Below are 15601 nucleotides of genomic sequence, written 5' to 3' on the forward strand. Positions count from 1 at the left end.
GCAGGTAGGCAGGAAAGCAGACAAATTACTAGACAGGTAAGCAGACAGGAGAAGCGTTAGGCTTCTTGGAGACCTGTTGCAATGAAAGGGTTAATGTATACTGTATTTAATCCCTGTAGTTAAAAAAAATGTAAAATCGTCTGATTGTAGGGAAAAGGAAATGAATCTCTACATTAACAGATTGATGCGATTAAGGGTCACCACTGGCTTTGAAAAGGATAAAACCTCGAAGTCTATGTACAGTTTATTGCCACAGAATATTTTCAACAGATTCAAAGAACATAACTTTGAACCTAGGAACAGAAGGTACAGTCAGGGATAAAAGTCCACTACTGTGCCAAACTCACAATTAGGAATTGTTTACCGGTTTCCACCCTGATGCTTCATAACCAAGAGCAACATCAATGAGCAGGGAAAGATACCAAGCCTCTTTTAGTTTGGTAATATTAGCCAGTAAAGGCATGTAATAAGCAGAAGAGGTGAAATAGTAAGTGCACTTTTGTTCCCGACTCTACTAATACCCTTAGTCTACCATGTGGGAGAAGGGGGGGGGAGGTTGTAACATGGCATGGGGAGGGTTAGCAGCAAACGACTACCCATCTCCATCAGATGAAGTCTTCTTGTAATCTATTCATGCTGCTGCCAGGCGATTTCACTCAGCTTTGGAGAGCCCTCTAGTTTTGTGGCAGTTCGAAATGTCTCCTAAGCTCATCAGAATCGTCAGGAGATAGCAAGAAGTAAAAATGACGCACTCGGGTTGAATGGGTAAATACAGCCTACAAGATATGGGGCTTCAGTGGTGCATAGACTATAGTAATTTCACCTTAACTTGGCCCAGATTTTCGTCATTTTGCAGCTTAGTTCACGAAGCTCAGTGGCAAAAAATAAAGACAATATTATAACTGTACAGCCTTTCCACAGCAATTCTTCGTGATTACCATCATATTTCTAGTGTTTATCTGTTGTTACAACTCAGGAGTCAAGGTGGAGAGATGATATTTTAGGCCAAGATATAGTGAAAAGAGTATAAACACCGGCAGTGGGAATGGCAGGAGTCAACAGGAACAGGTTTGCATTTTTATTTACACAGCTGCAGTCAATAATCAATTTTCATTGTTTAGAAACTAAGCCCAATGTGACCTTGCTGAACTAATTAACTGCGTTCAGTGGACAGAGATCACCTTTCAATAATTCGTCAGTGTAATAGTAAAATTTTTGACATGGATTCTACATATTTAGTCAAGTTAGTCTACACCGTCTGGAAACAACGTAGAAAGTGTCAAAGCCATAATATTTAGTTAAACAAATTGACAGTATTCATGTGGACAGAGAACTCGTTTCAGTAATTCAAGCTGCAGAAGCGAAAGGGAATAATGACTAAGATTCTGCAGTTCCAAACTGTTAAATTTGTCAAAACAATGGCATTTTCCCAAATTAATTATATTTACGTGGACAGATATGGCCATTATTCAAGTCTTACATGTGAAAGGATATTACGAATAGGATTCTACAGCTCCACTTATCAATTCCTCGATAATATCTTGAAACAGTGTTGAAGCCAAATGAGACTAACAGTATTCAAGTGGACAGGGATCTTGCTTCAGCAATTCAAGCCCCAAGACACGTAAGGAAATTGTTGAGCATGATTTCACAGTTCCAGTCAATAGATCATCTACACCATATTAAAACAGTGTCGAAGCAAAATGATTATAAACAGCAGTCACATGGACTGAAATCTCCTTTCCAACAATTCAAACCCTCCAAAATGGATAGGCTAATTGTTGACCAGGATTCAACAGTTGCAGACCATAGTTTATCTACACCATTTCTGCAAATTAACTGTAATCATTTGGACCAAGATCTCACTTCAGCAAGTCAAAGGCCTAGAAGTGAACGGGATTAATGCTTACCAGGACTTTACAGTTCCAGTCAATAGTTTAGCAACACCATCTGAAGAGTGTCAAAGACCAATGGTATTTTGTTAAACTAATCAACAGTAATCATACAGACTTGAATCTCACCACAGCAATTCAAATTCCTGGAAGTATTTGGGAATTATTGATGAAGATGCTACAGTTCAGTTCATTGGTTCTTTGACATATTCTTGAAAAAAAAAAAAAAAAAAAGCTAACCAGCAAAGATAAAAAATGTGGAGATCTATTTTCTTTACTTTAGAACCATCAAAGTGTAATGGGAATTACTGGCATCAAAATATTGTACAACAGGGTTAGAAAACAGTGCCAAGTAATTCAATGACAAAATAACAACAATTGTTTCACCAATAATCTAACATTTATACAAAGTAGCTTAAAACAATAGGTTCTTTCTTCACACACACACACACACACACACACACACACACACACACATACACACACACACACTTATAACTGCATATTTAATGACAATTTGTGTTTTCATAAATGTGGGGAATGATGAGATAAAAATATTAGCTACTCTAGAAAAATGCTTATCAAAGAATTTTCCAAGGATAGCAGTCACTTTCACACTGTTCATTCGTTTTCAGAGTTTCCACACATTCGGACTAAGCATACAGCTATTAAGAAATGCTTTAGTTTCTCATGTGTACGAAACATTTCCTAAACTTCCTCCAGAATTTTTACAAGCTAATCCAAAACCTGGTGTCAAATTATTAGGTTCTTACTTTGCACAAAGCTGTGCATGGAATTCCAGAGATACGAAGATTTATGAGAGAGCTAACCACAGAGCTTCCAAATTATTTGCAAAAGTTCAAGGTTCATTTAACACTTTCGCTGTCTTTGGATGCAGATCCGCGTCCAACCTGAAAGTGTCCCAGACAAAGAAATATTCACTGTAAATCAGGAATTGCGTCTAGCATCATGAAATTTGATATGATATAGCGTGATTATATTTCCAGTTGATGATACTATAAAAAAAAAAAAAAGTTGCAGCGCGCGACTCTGAGGTTGTTGTTATCGTGCCCTGGCAATCTACCATTTAAAGGTGCGTGTGATTTCGTGTATAAGATGAGAAGCATGTGATTCGTGTATAATATTTTCGTGTATAAAAATATCCGTGTATAATATATTCGTGCATAACAATATGATTCATGCAAAATATGATACGAAATCTGACGCACGTTTGAATGACAGGTTGCCAGGGTACGATAATAACAACCTCAGAGTCGTGTGCCGCGACTATACCGTAGTTCAGTCACGAGAAAATTGTAAAACACTACCAAAAACTTAGAAAAAAATGGTATAAACATTCTTATGCGCTCTTTCAACTTACACTCGTCATAACTGTTATACTATATGCAATATCACATTCCTTTTTCTTTCATCTTATTCTACAGTCTCAGTTTTGTCCATCGATTGCCAGACGCCTTAATCCCATGAGGGGTGGCCACAAACAAATTGCCTGCGCTGCTCCCAGCTCGCATCCCTCTCTCATACACCTCTCCACTCCATCCCTCCATCTCATCCTCAGCCTTGTAACGGTATAAAAACAAATCCGCTAATCCAAATATTTCGGGATGAAAAAATGATCGGAATAGAAAAAACTCGCAGCACACTGATTTGGTATAAATTTACACTTGTCATAACTATTTTACTTCATGCAATATCGCTTCTTCTCTCACCTTATTCTACAAAGTCTCAGCTTTCCAACGGTAAAAAAACAAATCCATTAATCCAAAATTTCGGGGTGAAAAAATGATCAGAAAAGAAAAAACTCAAGGGCGGGGCAGGGTAGGAGGGAGGGAGAGTGGGAGGGGGGAAAAGAGGGAGGGTTTGGCTGGCTGCAAAGGGTTGGACCAGGAAAGAACAGAATTCATGTCCTAATCTGCAAAAACTCAAAAAGTACATTGGTAAATAATGCCATGCTACTTCTTGTCTCACTTTTTTTCTTTTTTCCACTAAATCTGAAGATAAATTAGGCGATTCTGCAGCAACCGACAGTGGTGACACTGCCTTGTGGCCACATAAAGTCATGTGTCGGTTGCTGTAGATTTACTGAGACTGTTTAAGGAAGTTCGTGGAGGAAGAAACCGTCGAGGCGACTGAACTTTTGTTGATGATAGCACAAAATCTTGCTTTAAACTGTAACAAAATGTACTGGTAGTTAAAAAAGTTACTTTGCGTGTACTTATATTCTGAAACAATACTGAGTTTTTAATTATTGAGCTCTGTCCTCAGTAAAAAAAAAAAAAAAAAAAAAAAAAAATTTCCGTTATGCCATTCTTTAAAGCATAATAATACAGCATCCAACTGAACCTTTGCCTTTTCAGAATTACCATACACAACGAAATTTATGGAAACATCAAGGTAACTAGAAATTACAGGATGACCTTACTCACAAACTTACCATCAGCTTCACGCCAATCTTTCTTGACAGGTTTGCATTCCCTTGTTTATCACGAAAACCTTCTAGAACAATATCCAGAGTTTATTTTGGCTCTTTCATTGCTTTGGGCATCCGCAGGTGTCGTATTTCGCTGAAGACTAGATGGTTTGGCAAGAGTTAAATTCAGTCAGTTAAAAGAGCAAAAGTTATCTCACCTGGCCCTATTGTATGGATATGCATAGTTATAATTCTGATCTGGGCTACTGACAGTCGATTGTGTCCAGCTGGGTCAAATCCCAAGTCAAAAGCTTAACACACATCTGGATGAAAGCTTGCTCAGGATTCCAACGGGATGAGGACTTGTCTAAGGTTGTATAACTAGTCTGGGAAATAGCTTGGGAATATTAACAAACGGTATTCTCGATGTAAGTGCAGTGTCAACAAACGCAGCAGTATATGGGGTTCAGGAATTATTATTTATAGAGGACTTCAGCTGACAAGTTCCTCTAGGACGATACCTTAAACAACTACCAAGACAACGAAATGTTACTCCTTTCTCTCCTCTCTGGACTAAACAACAAGATGCCATCGCAAGGAGGTGGCTCTCTCGGCAGCATTACCTTTATGCCAAGTCAAAAAAGTCCTGGACTCTTTCACAAGTCACAGGGCGGGAGAGAGAGAGTCAAAAAATATAAAAACGTAACCAACAATGATAAAACAATTGATGATGAGCCGAGCAGGGAGGATCCATGGGGTGCAGGGAACAGCAAGTGTCGATGCCCCAAAACATCATCATCCTGAGAGCCGCTCTACCAGTTCCTCCATTGATGTAGACTTGCCACATCGTACATATCCTCACTCTGATTCCCTGACGGTACTGGTGACGTGTCCCCACTGAAGGAGGGAGAGGGTCCATAACTGACTGAAGGTGGGATGTAGTGAGGTAACGGTGGTGGGTTGTGACTGTAGGAGAACGAGGGGTCTCTGGTACAACTGGCTGCATAGGCGATTTCTAATGGTGAGGGAGGATGCGAAACATGGCTCGGTAGCATCCAACTTTGTGACACATCATTGGTCGTGACGTCAGAGCGAGATGACGTCACGGCCGGCAATCAGGTGAGTGGGTTCTTTCCAGTGTAGTTGTATACATCAGAACCATAGATGTTGTTGGCCGTCTCCTCATTTTCATCGCATTCAGAGGATTTCTTCCGCACCGGTTTTGATGACCCCTTACACTTGAAGACGAAGCGGAGTTCCTGGGTCAGCACCTCCATGAAGGACAGCTGTGGAGGGTAAGAAGAGTGAGGGTGATGTTTGTGCGTCGGTAGGCAAAACTTTGCTTTAACTAAAACTATTTCACTTATTTATGGTAACGCCCTCGATCAACATTTAAGTGTATTATTGTATCCACCTACAAGATTATTTTGGTTTGACAATGCAGCCAGGTACTCTTCAGTATGAACTTAAAATAGGTAACAGGAGCCCAGACTAATGTGTGGGTTACATTAATTTTGTGTCAAAAGATTGTCTGGGCAGAGTAGTTTTTGATGAAAAACACAGATGCTAAGCACAGGTACTGTTCAAATTCATCACTTTTTATTGTAGTGTCACCTTTTGCTCTGGTTGATGTGATTTTCGTTTTGTTGCTTGCTTTCCACAAAAAGTACAGAGCGACTTGTGGCTCTCGCCAAAGTTCTAACTAAGTTACTTTGCGTATGGCGACAGCAGTATCAGATATAATCAGCATTTTCAGCCACACAATCTCCCATTATCATTTTTTAACCAGTTTGCATTTAAATGGGCACTGCTATGTTTACAAAGATGCCCAATTAAATGAACACCGCAAAAAAATCCTAACTTCAGTAAGATCATTACTATGACATTTTTAAAAATACATTTGAAAACGTGTCTGTCTGCTGTGTGTTTGTCTGCTATGGAAATTAAGGAGGGAACTTCTAGTGGGGCTCCAAAAGGATCTAACAGGAGTGACTTATCGAGAGGAAGTTATAGGTGTGGTTAAAATTGTCAAAATTGAAGTGATTCAGCTTTGGGGGTAGTCAGTCAAGTCAAGGTCACCGGAGAGAATCAAAGTTCGACCCGAGTGTGTGGGTGTTAACAAAATAAACAGTTTTGATCCGATTTATACCAGACTTTGTGAAGAAGTTGATTGTCAGACAAAGAGTAAACCTATCGTTCTTGAGAAGACTGGGACAAAGGTCAAGGTCGCAGGGTAGGATCAGCTAAAAGTTTTTATCCGTTTAGACCAAATACTGAGGAAGAGTTGAGAAAAAAGGAATAAATAAAGGGCTCACTTTCCACAATAATCAGCTAAAGGTCAAGGTCACAGAAAAAATTTAAATGCTAGAGTCACAGGTCAAGGTTAACTCGACGGTTCTAATTTGTTTTGATCCAAAATTGGTGGAAAGCTTTAGAATAAAAAAAAAAAGGGGAATTAATCATTAGAAAATTTACTGACATTCTCTCTCTCTCTCTCTCTCTCTCTCTCTCTCTCTCTCTCACGGGGCCAGCCACCCACCAACCCAGGAACCAACCCTCCCACCCACCTGATCGTCCTTAGAAATGCTCCAACACTCAATCATAAACTCTCCGATGGCCGCCAACAGTGCTAAACTCATACCACACATCAGAACCACGAACACCCCGCCTACGTTTTGCAGGTTTAGTTCGCTGGCCATACTGCTACCCGTCGTCTCCGCCTGAAATAGTGCAGAGGGACGGTGAGAGGTGTGGAGTATTGTAAAGGGGACGTGTGAGGTGCGTGTGGGGGTGGGGAAGGTTGTAGGGGTAGGTTTGTGTGTGTTCGGTGAGTGCAGTGTGGAGAGCGGAGTCTTGGAAAAGGGAGATGGTGACGAGATGTCAGGTGCGTGTGGAGTGCAGGGGTTGTTGGAGGCAGGTTTGTGTGTGTGTGTGTGTGTGTGTGTGTGTGTGTGTGTGTGTGTGTGTGTGTGTGTGTGTGTGTGTTTGTGTGTGTGTTTGTGTTTGTGTTTGTGTTTGTGTTTGTGTTTGTGTTTGTGTTTGTGTTTGTGTTTGTGTGTGTGTGTGTGTGTGTGTGTGTGTGTGTGTGTGTGTGTGTGTGTGTGTGTGTTTGTGTTTGTGTTTGTGTTTGTGTTTGTGTTTGTGTTTGTGTTTGTGTTTGATGTGTGTGTGTGTGTGTGTGTGTACATAAACAAAAGATTGTCGAGATCGATGCATGTTTGCTAGATTCGTATTCTAGGTGTTTTATAGCTGTTTATTGGACTCTTTATTAGCCTTAGCGATGTACTTTTCATAAAACACATTAACATCCTCTTGTGTGCTTTTGATATCACTGCAGTATATACAGTTTCCATGTCTTAGGAGTTTATGAGGTGTAACGTGCATAATAAATCGCTAAGGAAGAGGTGCTACGAGTGATCTAGCTGCACTTTCAATATGAACTCTGGTGTACTGTGGTAAGATATTTTTTGTTTTGTTAGTAGGTACAGTTGGCCAAGATGAAAGTGCAACCAAATATGCTGGTGTGTGGCGATATCTGGCAGCTGCTCCGTAGTAAACACTCGTATTTTTTCAATGGATCACTCAGAACCTACAACCTTTGTAAGGATGCACGTGATTGGCTGAAGCGTTAAGTATCGGAACAAATGTATCGACCCTTGGTTTATTATAAAATATTAACTACGTGGCAAGAAGTAATGTATACAGATAATGTCTAAGTACTAAATAAGCAAGATGCAATTGCAGTTACAGTAAGAATAACATTTAGGAATGAGTACCGGTTAACTTAAATGTTAGCATTCAGAATTGTGTTTCAGAGGTTAGTTTCGAATGATTTTGACTTTTGAAGCAGCGGAACCTGTCCGAGGCACATTGTCTACTGTAGTTGGTGTCGGTATCTATCGAGATGCAAAATTTCCTTACGAAATGGGCTAATATGAGAGGTCAGGCAATTACACACTTTCTGGAATTCTTCAGTGCAATATATATGTGATAAAAGATTGGCCATTCCAGTTCAATGTTACTAGCAATGAAAATTTTGTAAATCATTTATGCAAGTCTTATGATATTCCCTCAGTACGATGTCATTTACAATTAATTCACTTTGGTTAGAGAAAATAAAATTTAACTAAGAGAGAATAATTGCCTCCTCAGCTAAAGAAACTACTTTAACTATTCCCCTTACTATCATGATTCGTAACCGAATACGTGATGCAGTTTAAGTACTTCATTGCAAATTGGTACTAACAGCAGCGAGTGTCCACACTATGAATCTGGTAGCCCGCTACTTGTAGAGCTCCACCGTGAGTAGTGGATCTCAATCTCGGGTAAATTACCCCCAGCGCAGTCACTACAGTCATTCTACATTTAAACACATTCTTCGTCATATATACGCTAGGTCCAGTGTCTACATAAACGGATGTATTGTTTGCGTATATTATGGCCAACGATCCAAAAGTATTTAGAATGTAAAAAAACAGCTAAGGTAGGCTGCAATGTTCTTGTAAGTCACCAGGGAGCAAACTCGCTACCCTAAACCCGCTCCCATTCACCCTTCCTCCATTTCCCTATGTCAGTGCACCTCGCCGCATCAACGACCATTCGACAACAGATATGACCTAACTACCTCAAATATTCTGATGTTCGTGTAGAAACCATCATCAATCATCATCATCAATCATCATCATCAATCATCATCATCAATCATCATCAATCATCAATCATCATCATCAATCATCAATCATCATCATCATCATCATCATCATCATCATCATCATCATCATCATCATCATCATCCGGACCTCCTTTCCCACCCAAAGGCAGGGTGAGGAGTAGCAATGTCCAGACAGCCCAAACTTGCCCAGTCCAATGGGCCACGCTTCCAGTCACTCATCATTCAAGCCCCCGGAATCCTGGCTCTATCGAATACGCCAAAAACATTCACACATTCTGTAGCTTCACATAAACGTATCCGATTGAGTCAATAGATGTTTATAATTTATAGTTTATAGTTTCTGCCACGTTTTTTAACATGGCAGAAACTATAAACATCTATTAAATGTTTGAATTTCGATATGATTTTGTGTTGTTTGCTTTAATTTCATAGGATGTCTACTATGAGGAGATTGCTCCAGTCGAATTGGAAGGGCCTAAAAACCATGCTCGGCATACCTCTTCACACCACACATTGCTCCCACGGATCCTTCCTCCCTTCTCATCTCACTATGGCGTGGAAAGGAGGGATACCTTTAACAATTATATTTCCTCATGCCTGTCATTGCACCTGTATGTATTGCTGCTGGGCATCAGTGTTATTTTTATGTCAACCATCGCTTGTATCTATGTAGTTCAGGATAGAAACTATTTTATGAAAAGGAGGGTAGGAATAACTACGTAAGAAAACTATGGCATGACGAAATAGAGACGATGGGAATTTTCGGCATTTAACCTTACGTTATCCCCACACATGTATGCTGCATAATATTAATTATATAAGGCTTGCTAAACGAATATTATCAGATAGGAGTTTGTGCTTAGTAATACTGCGACCGAAAATATGAGAGCTATATCAAACACGAACACTTTCGACAAGATATATGAAGGTTGGTAATGAGTAATAGGCTATACCTATATGTTCTTCAGGAACAGTGAAGGTTAATACTGTGTTTTCCTTTAATCAATGATACTCTAAGATTTTAATGACAGGGAAGTGTGTATCGGGGCTCTAACACGTTCTCGTAATTCACAGTGTAGCCATGTGTTCAAAAATCAAACCACTGCATTACATTTATTATTATTTATACACCTTCAGTTCATGCCTTTAATGCACAAGTTTTATATTTCCATCCCCTACATATTATCCGACTGTAAATAAATACATTTAACTTTTACTTGCTAACATTAGTAGGGAAACAGAAATATCAACCTGCATGAGAGTTATTTAATGTGCACCATAAAAAGCATGACAAGGGAGTGTTTCAAGAAACAATATTACTGGACAGTTCAGTACTTTGTCCAACCAGCAGTCTTCACGATTACAATGTGGAGGCGGTCTGGGACGGAAGCCACGTGCTTGTGAATGAGAGTCGGTTTCCTTCTCACGACTTTGCCACTCTGATGTCATGTATTGCATGAGTTGCTCCGGCGTTCTTTCCTGCGCTGGCTACCATATAATCACAATGTTAGCTCACACTTCTTCTATGGGGTTCATGTCAGGGCTGTTGCTAGGCCAGGGTAGATCAACGTGGCGCCGATCCTCAAATCACCGTTTCACTACCCTAGCTGTGTGAATAAGGCTGTTATGCTGTATGAAGATAATGGTCTCTGGATATGGTAGGGCGTAGGAGCGGACATATGGCATCATCACTTACTCAAGTATCTCCAGATACTTATCTGAAGTGAACCTACCCTCTATCCGTGTGATCTCACCAACCCCATACAGGAAAATCCATCCCCACACGTTGCAAGTCACAAGACCGCAGCGAACTATCTGGTACATGTTCTCCTCATACCTAGAAGACGTTATATAATGTATAAAGATATGTTTTGGTTTTTATTTCGTATGTTCACACTTGTAAAATCTATATCTATTTATCTATGTATATCTATATCTAAACCTATCTAGCTATATATCTATCTATATCTGTCTCTCTCTCTCTCACTCTAATTACTTCGTATTGTCTCTCCTCCAGCAGTGAGGTTTCCCATGAGATGTGGAGCGGAATGTTTTCTCATCAGAGAAAACTACTCTCCCCCAGTGGTCCAAGCCATCCTTCACGTAACGCTGGGCAAACTGGAGCCGAAATTCTCGATGATGTTCCGTTAACCTGGGTTTGATCGCTGGTGTTCGGTGGCTATAGCCCATTTCCTTCATCCTCTGCAATATAGTCTCCCCAGACACATCCAGCTGTAACTGTTCTCTAGCTGCCATAGTCTCGCTGAGTGGATGGGTTTCAAAATACTGTCATACGCTGATCCTCCTCAGCCGTGGTTTTCCTTACCCGTCCTGGTTTAGGGTGATCTCTCAGGTTGCCTTCCGTCTCCCACCTCTTGAGCCAGCGATATACTGTACAGTGGTGCGGTGAATGCCAAGTTCCTCTGCTATATCGCACGTTGATAGGCCACTCTCATTCCCACTAACCTCCCTCGCAGGGCAAGTGTGTCACCTTGACGTTGTTCTTTATTTGCTGCCATGACGCGCTATGATGGTGTGGGTGAGATGTATGGATCCTTCATCACATCGATTTATGGTGTGAGGAAATGAATGAGACTTCATGGCAGCACGCTCTTATCTCATCTATTGATTCGACCTCCCCATCTATTCAGGCCCAACATATGATAATTTAATTAATTACTTTCTTTAATCACTGAACTATATTCAACGGTTTTGATGCATGGTAAAATACTTCCGTTTCACCGTTTAGATCATGATACGAAACCATCCTGCTACCGCTAGACTCCTCCTGTGTGCTGGCATCATAGCACACAGGAGGAGGATGAACTACGGAGAACTTTTAGTTCTCCGTAGTTCATCATCTTACATATTTGAATATAGTCCAACAGTAACTGGTGAACATGTTGGTGTTTGAAATAGCTCTCAGATATTCTCGGTCGCAGTATTACTAAGCACAAACTCCTATCTGATGATATCCGTTTAGCTAGCCTTATGTAATTAATATTATGCAGCATACATGTGTCGGGATAACGTAAGGTTAAATGCCGAAAATTCCCATCGTCTCTATCTCGTCATGCCACAGTTTTCTTACGTAGTTATTCCTACCCTCCTTTTCATAAAATAGTTTCTGTATCCTGAACTACATAGATACAAGCGATGGTTGACATAAAAATAACACTGATGCCCGGCAGCAATACATACAGGTGCAATGACAGGCATGAGGAAATATAATTGTTAAAGGTATCCCTCCTTTCCACGCCATAGTGAGATGAGAAGGGAGGAAGGATCCGTGGGAGCAATGTGTGGTGTGAAGAGGTATGCCGTGCATGGTTTTTAGGCCCTTCCAATTCGACTGGAGCAATCTCCTCATAGTAGACATCCTATGAAATTAAAGCAAACAACACAAAATCATATCGAAATTCAAACATTTAATAGATGTTTATAGTTTCTGCCATGTTAAAAAACGTGGCAGAAACTATAAACTATAAATTATAAACATCTATTGACTCAATCGGATACGTTTATGTGAAGCTACAGAATGTGTGAATGTTTTTGGCGTATTCGATAGAGCCAGGATTCCGGGGGCTTGAATGATGAGTGACTGGAAGCGTGGCCCATTGGACTGGGCAAGTTTGGGCTGTCTGGACATTGCTACTCCTCACCCTGCCTTTGGGTGGGAAAGGAGGTCCGGATGATGATGATGATGATGATGATTGATGATTGATGATTGATGATTGATGATTGATGATTGATGATGATGATTGATGATGATGATTGATGATGGTTTCTACACGAACATCAGAATATTTGAGGTAGTTAGGTCATATCTGTTGTCGAATGGTCGTTGATGCGGCGAGGTGCACTGACATAGGGAAATGGAGGAAGGGTGAATGGGAGCGGGTTTAGGGTAGCGAGTTTGCTCCCTGGTGACTTACAAGAACATTGCAGCCTACCTTAGCTGTTTTTTTACATTCTAAATACTTTTGGATCGTTGGCCATAATATACGCAAACAATACATCCGTTTATGTAGACACTGGACCTAGCGTATATATGACGAAGAATGTGTTTAAATGTAGAATGACTGTAGTGACTGCGCTGGGGGTAATTTACCCGAGGTTGAGATCCACTACTCACGGTGGAGCTCTACAAGTAGCGGGCTACCAGATTCATAGCGCGGACACTCGCTGCTGTTAGTACCAATTTGCAATGAAGTACTTAAACTGCATCACGTATTCGGGTACGAATCATGATAGTAGGGGGAATAGTTAGTTTTTTTTTTTTTTTTTATGCGAGGAAGAAGGAACCAAAGGCCATGAGCCCGCAGTAACAGTTCCCTCCAAGAGAAAAACAAAATACAATAGGGAGCCAAATTCAAGATCCGATCATTTTGAGATGCCTGGACACACTACGTTTGAAAGACTGGAGATCATAGGCAGCAGGAAATACAGACAGAGGGAGACAGTTCCAGAGCTGACCTGTTGCATAAATGAAAGACTGGGAGTAACGGTTAACTCTTGCATTAGAGAGTTGGACAGAAAAGGGATGAGAGTTTGCTGCCAGACGGGTGCTACGCGCCCGTCGTAGAGGTGGAGGAATGCAAGCAGACAGTTCAGAGGAGCAGTGACCATTAAAGTGGCGATAGAAAAGAGATAAAGATGCAACAGTGCGGCGAAGAGACAGAGGTTGAAGGGAGTCAGTAAGAGGAGGAGAGTTAATGAGACGAAAAGCCTTTGACTTCACCCTATTGAGAAGAGCTGTATGTGGGGAGCCTCCCCACACATGAGAGTTGTACTCCACACAGGGGCGGATAAAACCTCTGTATAGAGTCAACAATTGTGCAGGGGTAAAGAAAGAGCGGAGTCGGCTTAGCACACCCAATCTCTTGGAAGCAGATTTTACAAGAGGTGTAATATGATCTTTCCAAGATAAGTCCCGAGTAAATGAAACCCCAAGCATGTTCAAGGATGATGCAGGATTAAGCTGAATATTATTAAACATTAGTGGGTATACCTGTGGAAGATTTTGTCGGGTTGATAGGTGTAAGAACTGAGTCTTAGATGCATTAAAGACAACCATATTATTTTTACCCCAGTCAGAGATATGAGCCAAGTCAGACATTAGGTGTGCCATAGCCTCATCCCTTGTTTCTTGAAGTAACTGTTGAGATGGGCGTTGCGGGAACCGAATGGAAAGGTGAAGGGTGGAGTCATCAGCGTATGAGTGGATAGGGTTAGATGTACAGCTTAGAAGATCATTGATGAATAAAAGGAAGAAAGTTGGTGATAGGACAGAGCCCTGAGGAACACCACTGTTGATAGATCTAGGAGAAGAACGATGGCCGTCTACAACAGCGGCTATAGAACGACCAGAAAGGAAGCTAGTGATGAAGGCACAGATAGAAGGATAGAAACCGTAGGAGGGCAGTTTGGAAATTAAAGATTTATGCCAGACTCGATCGAAAGCCTTTGAGATGTCAAGTGCAATGGCAAAGCTTTCGCCAAAGTCCCGAAAGGAGGATGACCAGGAGTCTGAAAGGTAGGTGAGAAGATCGCCAGTGGAGCGTCCCTGACGGAACCCATACTGACGATCGGAAAGAAGGTTGTGATAGGAAAGATGCCTTAAAATTTTTCTATTAAGAATTGACTCGAAAACTTTTGAAATACAGGACGTTAAAGCAATTGGACGATAGTTAGAGGGTTGGGAGTGGTCACCCTTCTTTGGGACTGGCTGAATGAGAGCAAACTTCCAGCAAGAAGGAAAGGTACAAGTTGACAGACAAAGGCGAAATAGTTTGCCTAGGCAGGGTGTAAGCACAGAAGCACAGTTCTTGAGAACAACAGGAGGGACCCCATCAGGCCCATATGCCTTGTTAGTATTAAGGCCAGTGATGGCAGAAAATACTGTACATCAACTGAAGAAATTTTAATGTCAGCCATGAGGAAGTCAGAGGGGGGAAGTGATGGAGGAACAGCACCGGAATCGTCTAAGGTGGAATTGGAGGAGAAAGTCTGTGCGAAGAGATCTGCTTTATCAGTAGAAGAAATAGCTACAGAACCATCAGAGTAGAAAAGAGGAGGGAAGGATGATGAGGTAAAGTTGTTAGAAAGATTTTTGGCAAGGTGCCAGAAGAAGCGGGAAGAATTCGAGTTGGAGAGTTGAGTGCATTTAGTATGGATGAAATTATTTTTAGTAGAGCAAAGAACAGACTTAGCACGATTCCGGGCAGAAACGTAAAGATTATGTGATTCAGGGGTGGGTTGGCTCCGGTACCTTTTGTAGGCCTTCTCCTTGTTGCGGACAGCATTAGAACAAGCGTGATTAAACCAAGGCTTTCTTGCGTTAGTCAAAGGATATGAGAAAGGAATGTATGCTTCCATGCCCGAGAGAACAACCTCCGTAATGCGCAAGGCACACTCAGATGGCTCACGGCCATGGAAGCAATAATCATTCCAGGGAAAATCAAAGAAGTACTGCCTGAGGGCCTCCCAGTCCGCGGCTCCAAAATGCCACAGACGACGTTTCCCTGGAGGGTCCACAGGCCGTACCAGAGTGATTGGACAGGTTAAGGTAATAAGGTTGTGATCGGAGGAGCCCAACAGAGAGAA

General features: G+C 41.2%; 1 protein-coding gene across 1 annotated transcript in view; it reads right to left on the reverse strand.

Moving 5' to 3' along the window:
- Positions 1–5270: 5270 nt before the first annotated feature.
- The window catches only part of LOC145403629 (glutamate receptor ionotropic, kainate 2-like), a 157965-nt gene continuing 147634 nt past the window's right edge, over positions 5271–15601 (reverse strand). The window contains exons 18-19 of the mRNA XM_080275308.1: positions 6891–7043; positions 5271–5609 (exon numbers count right to left, since the gene is read on the reverse strand). Of these exons, the coding sequence (XP_080131434.1) occupies positions 5439–5609; positions 6891–7043 (324 nt within the window). The 3' untranslated portion in view covers positions 5271–5438. The remainder of the gene's footprint in view (positions 5610–6890; positions 7044–15601) is intronic.

The sequence above is a fragment of the Coenobita brevimanus genome, chromosome 61 (genome assembly GCF_032717465.1).
Source record: "Coenobita brevimanus isolate Jiangsu-jjx chromosome 61, ASM3271746v2, whole genome shotgun sequence".
NCBI lineage: Eukaryota > Metazoa > Arthropoda > Malacostraca > Decapoda > Coenobitidae > Coenobita > Coenobita brevimanus.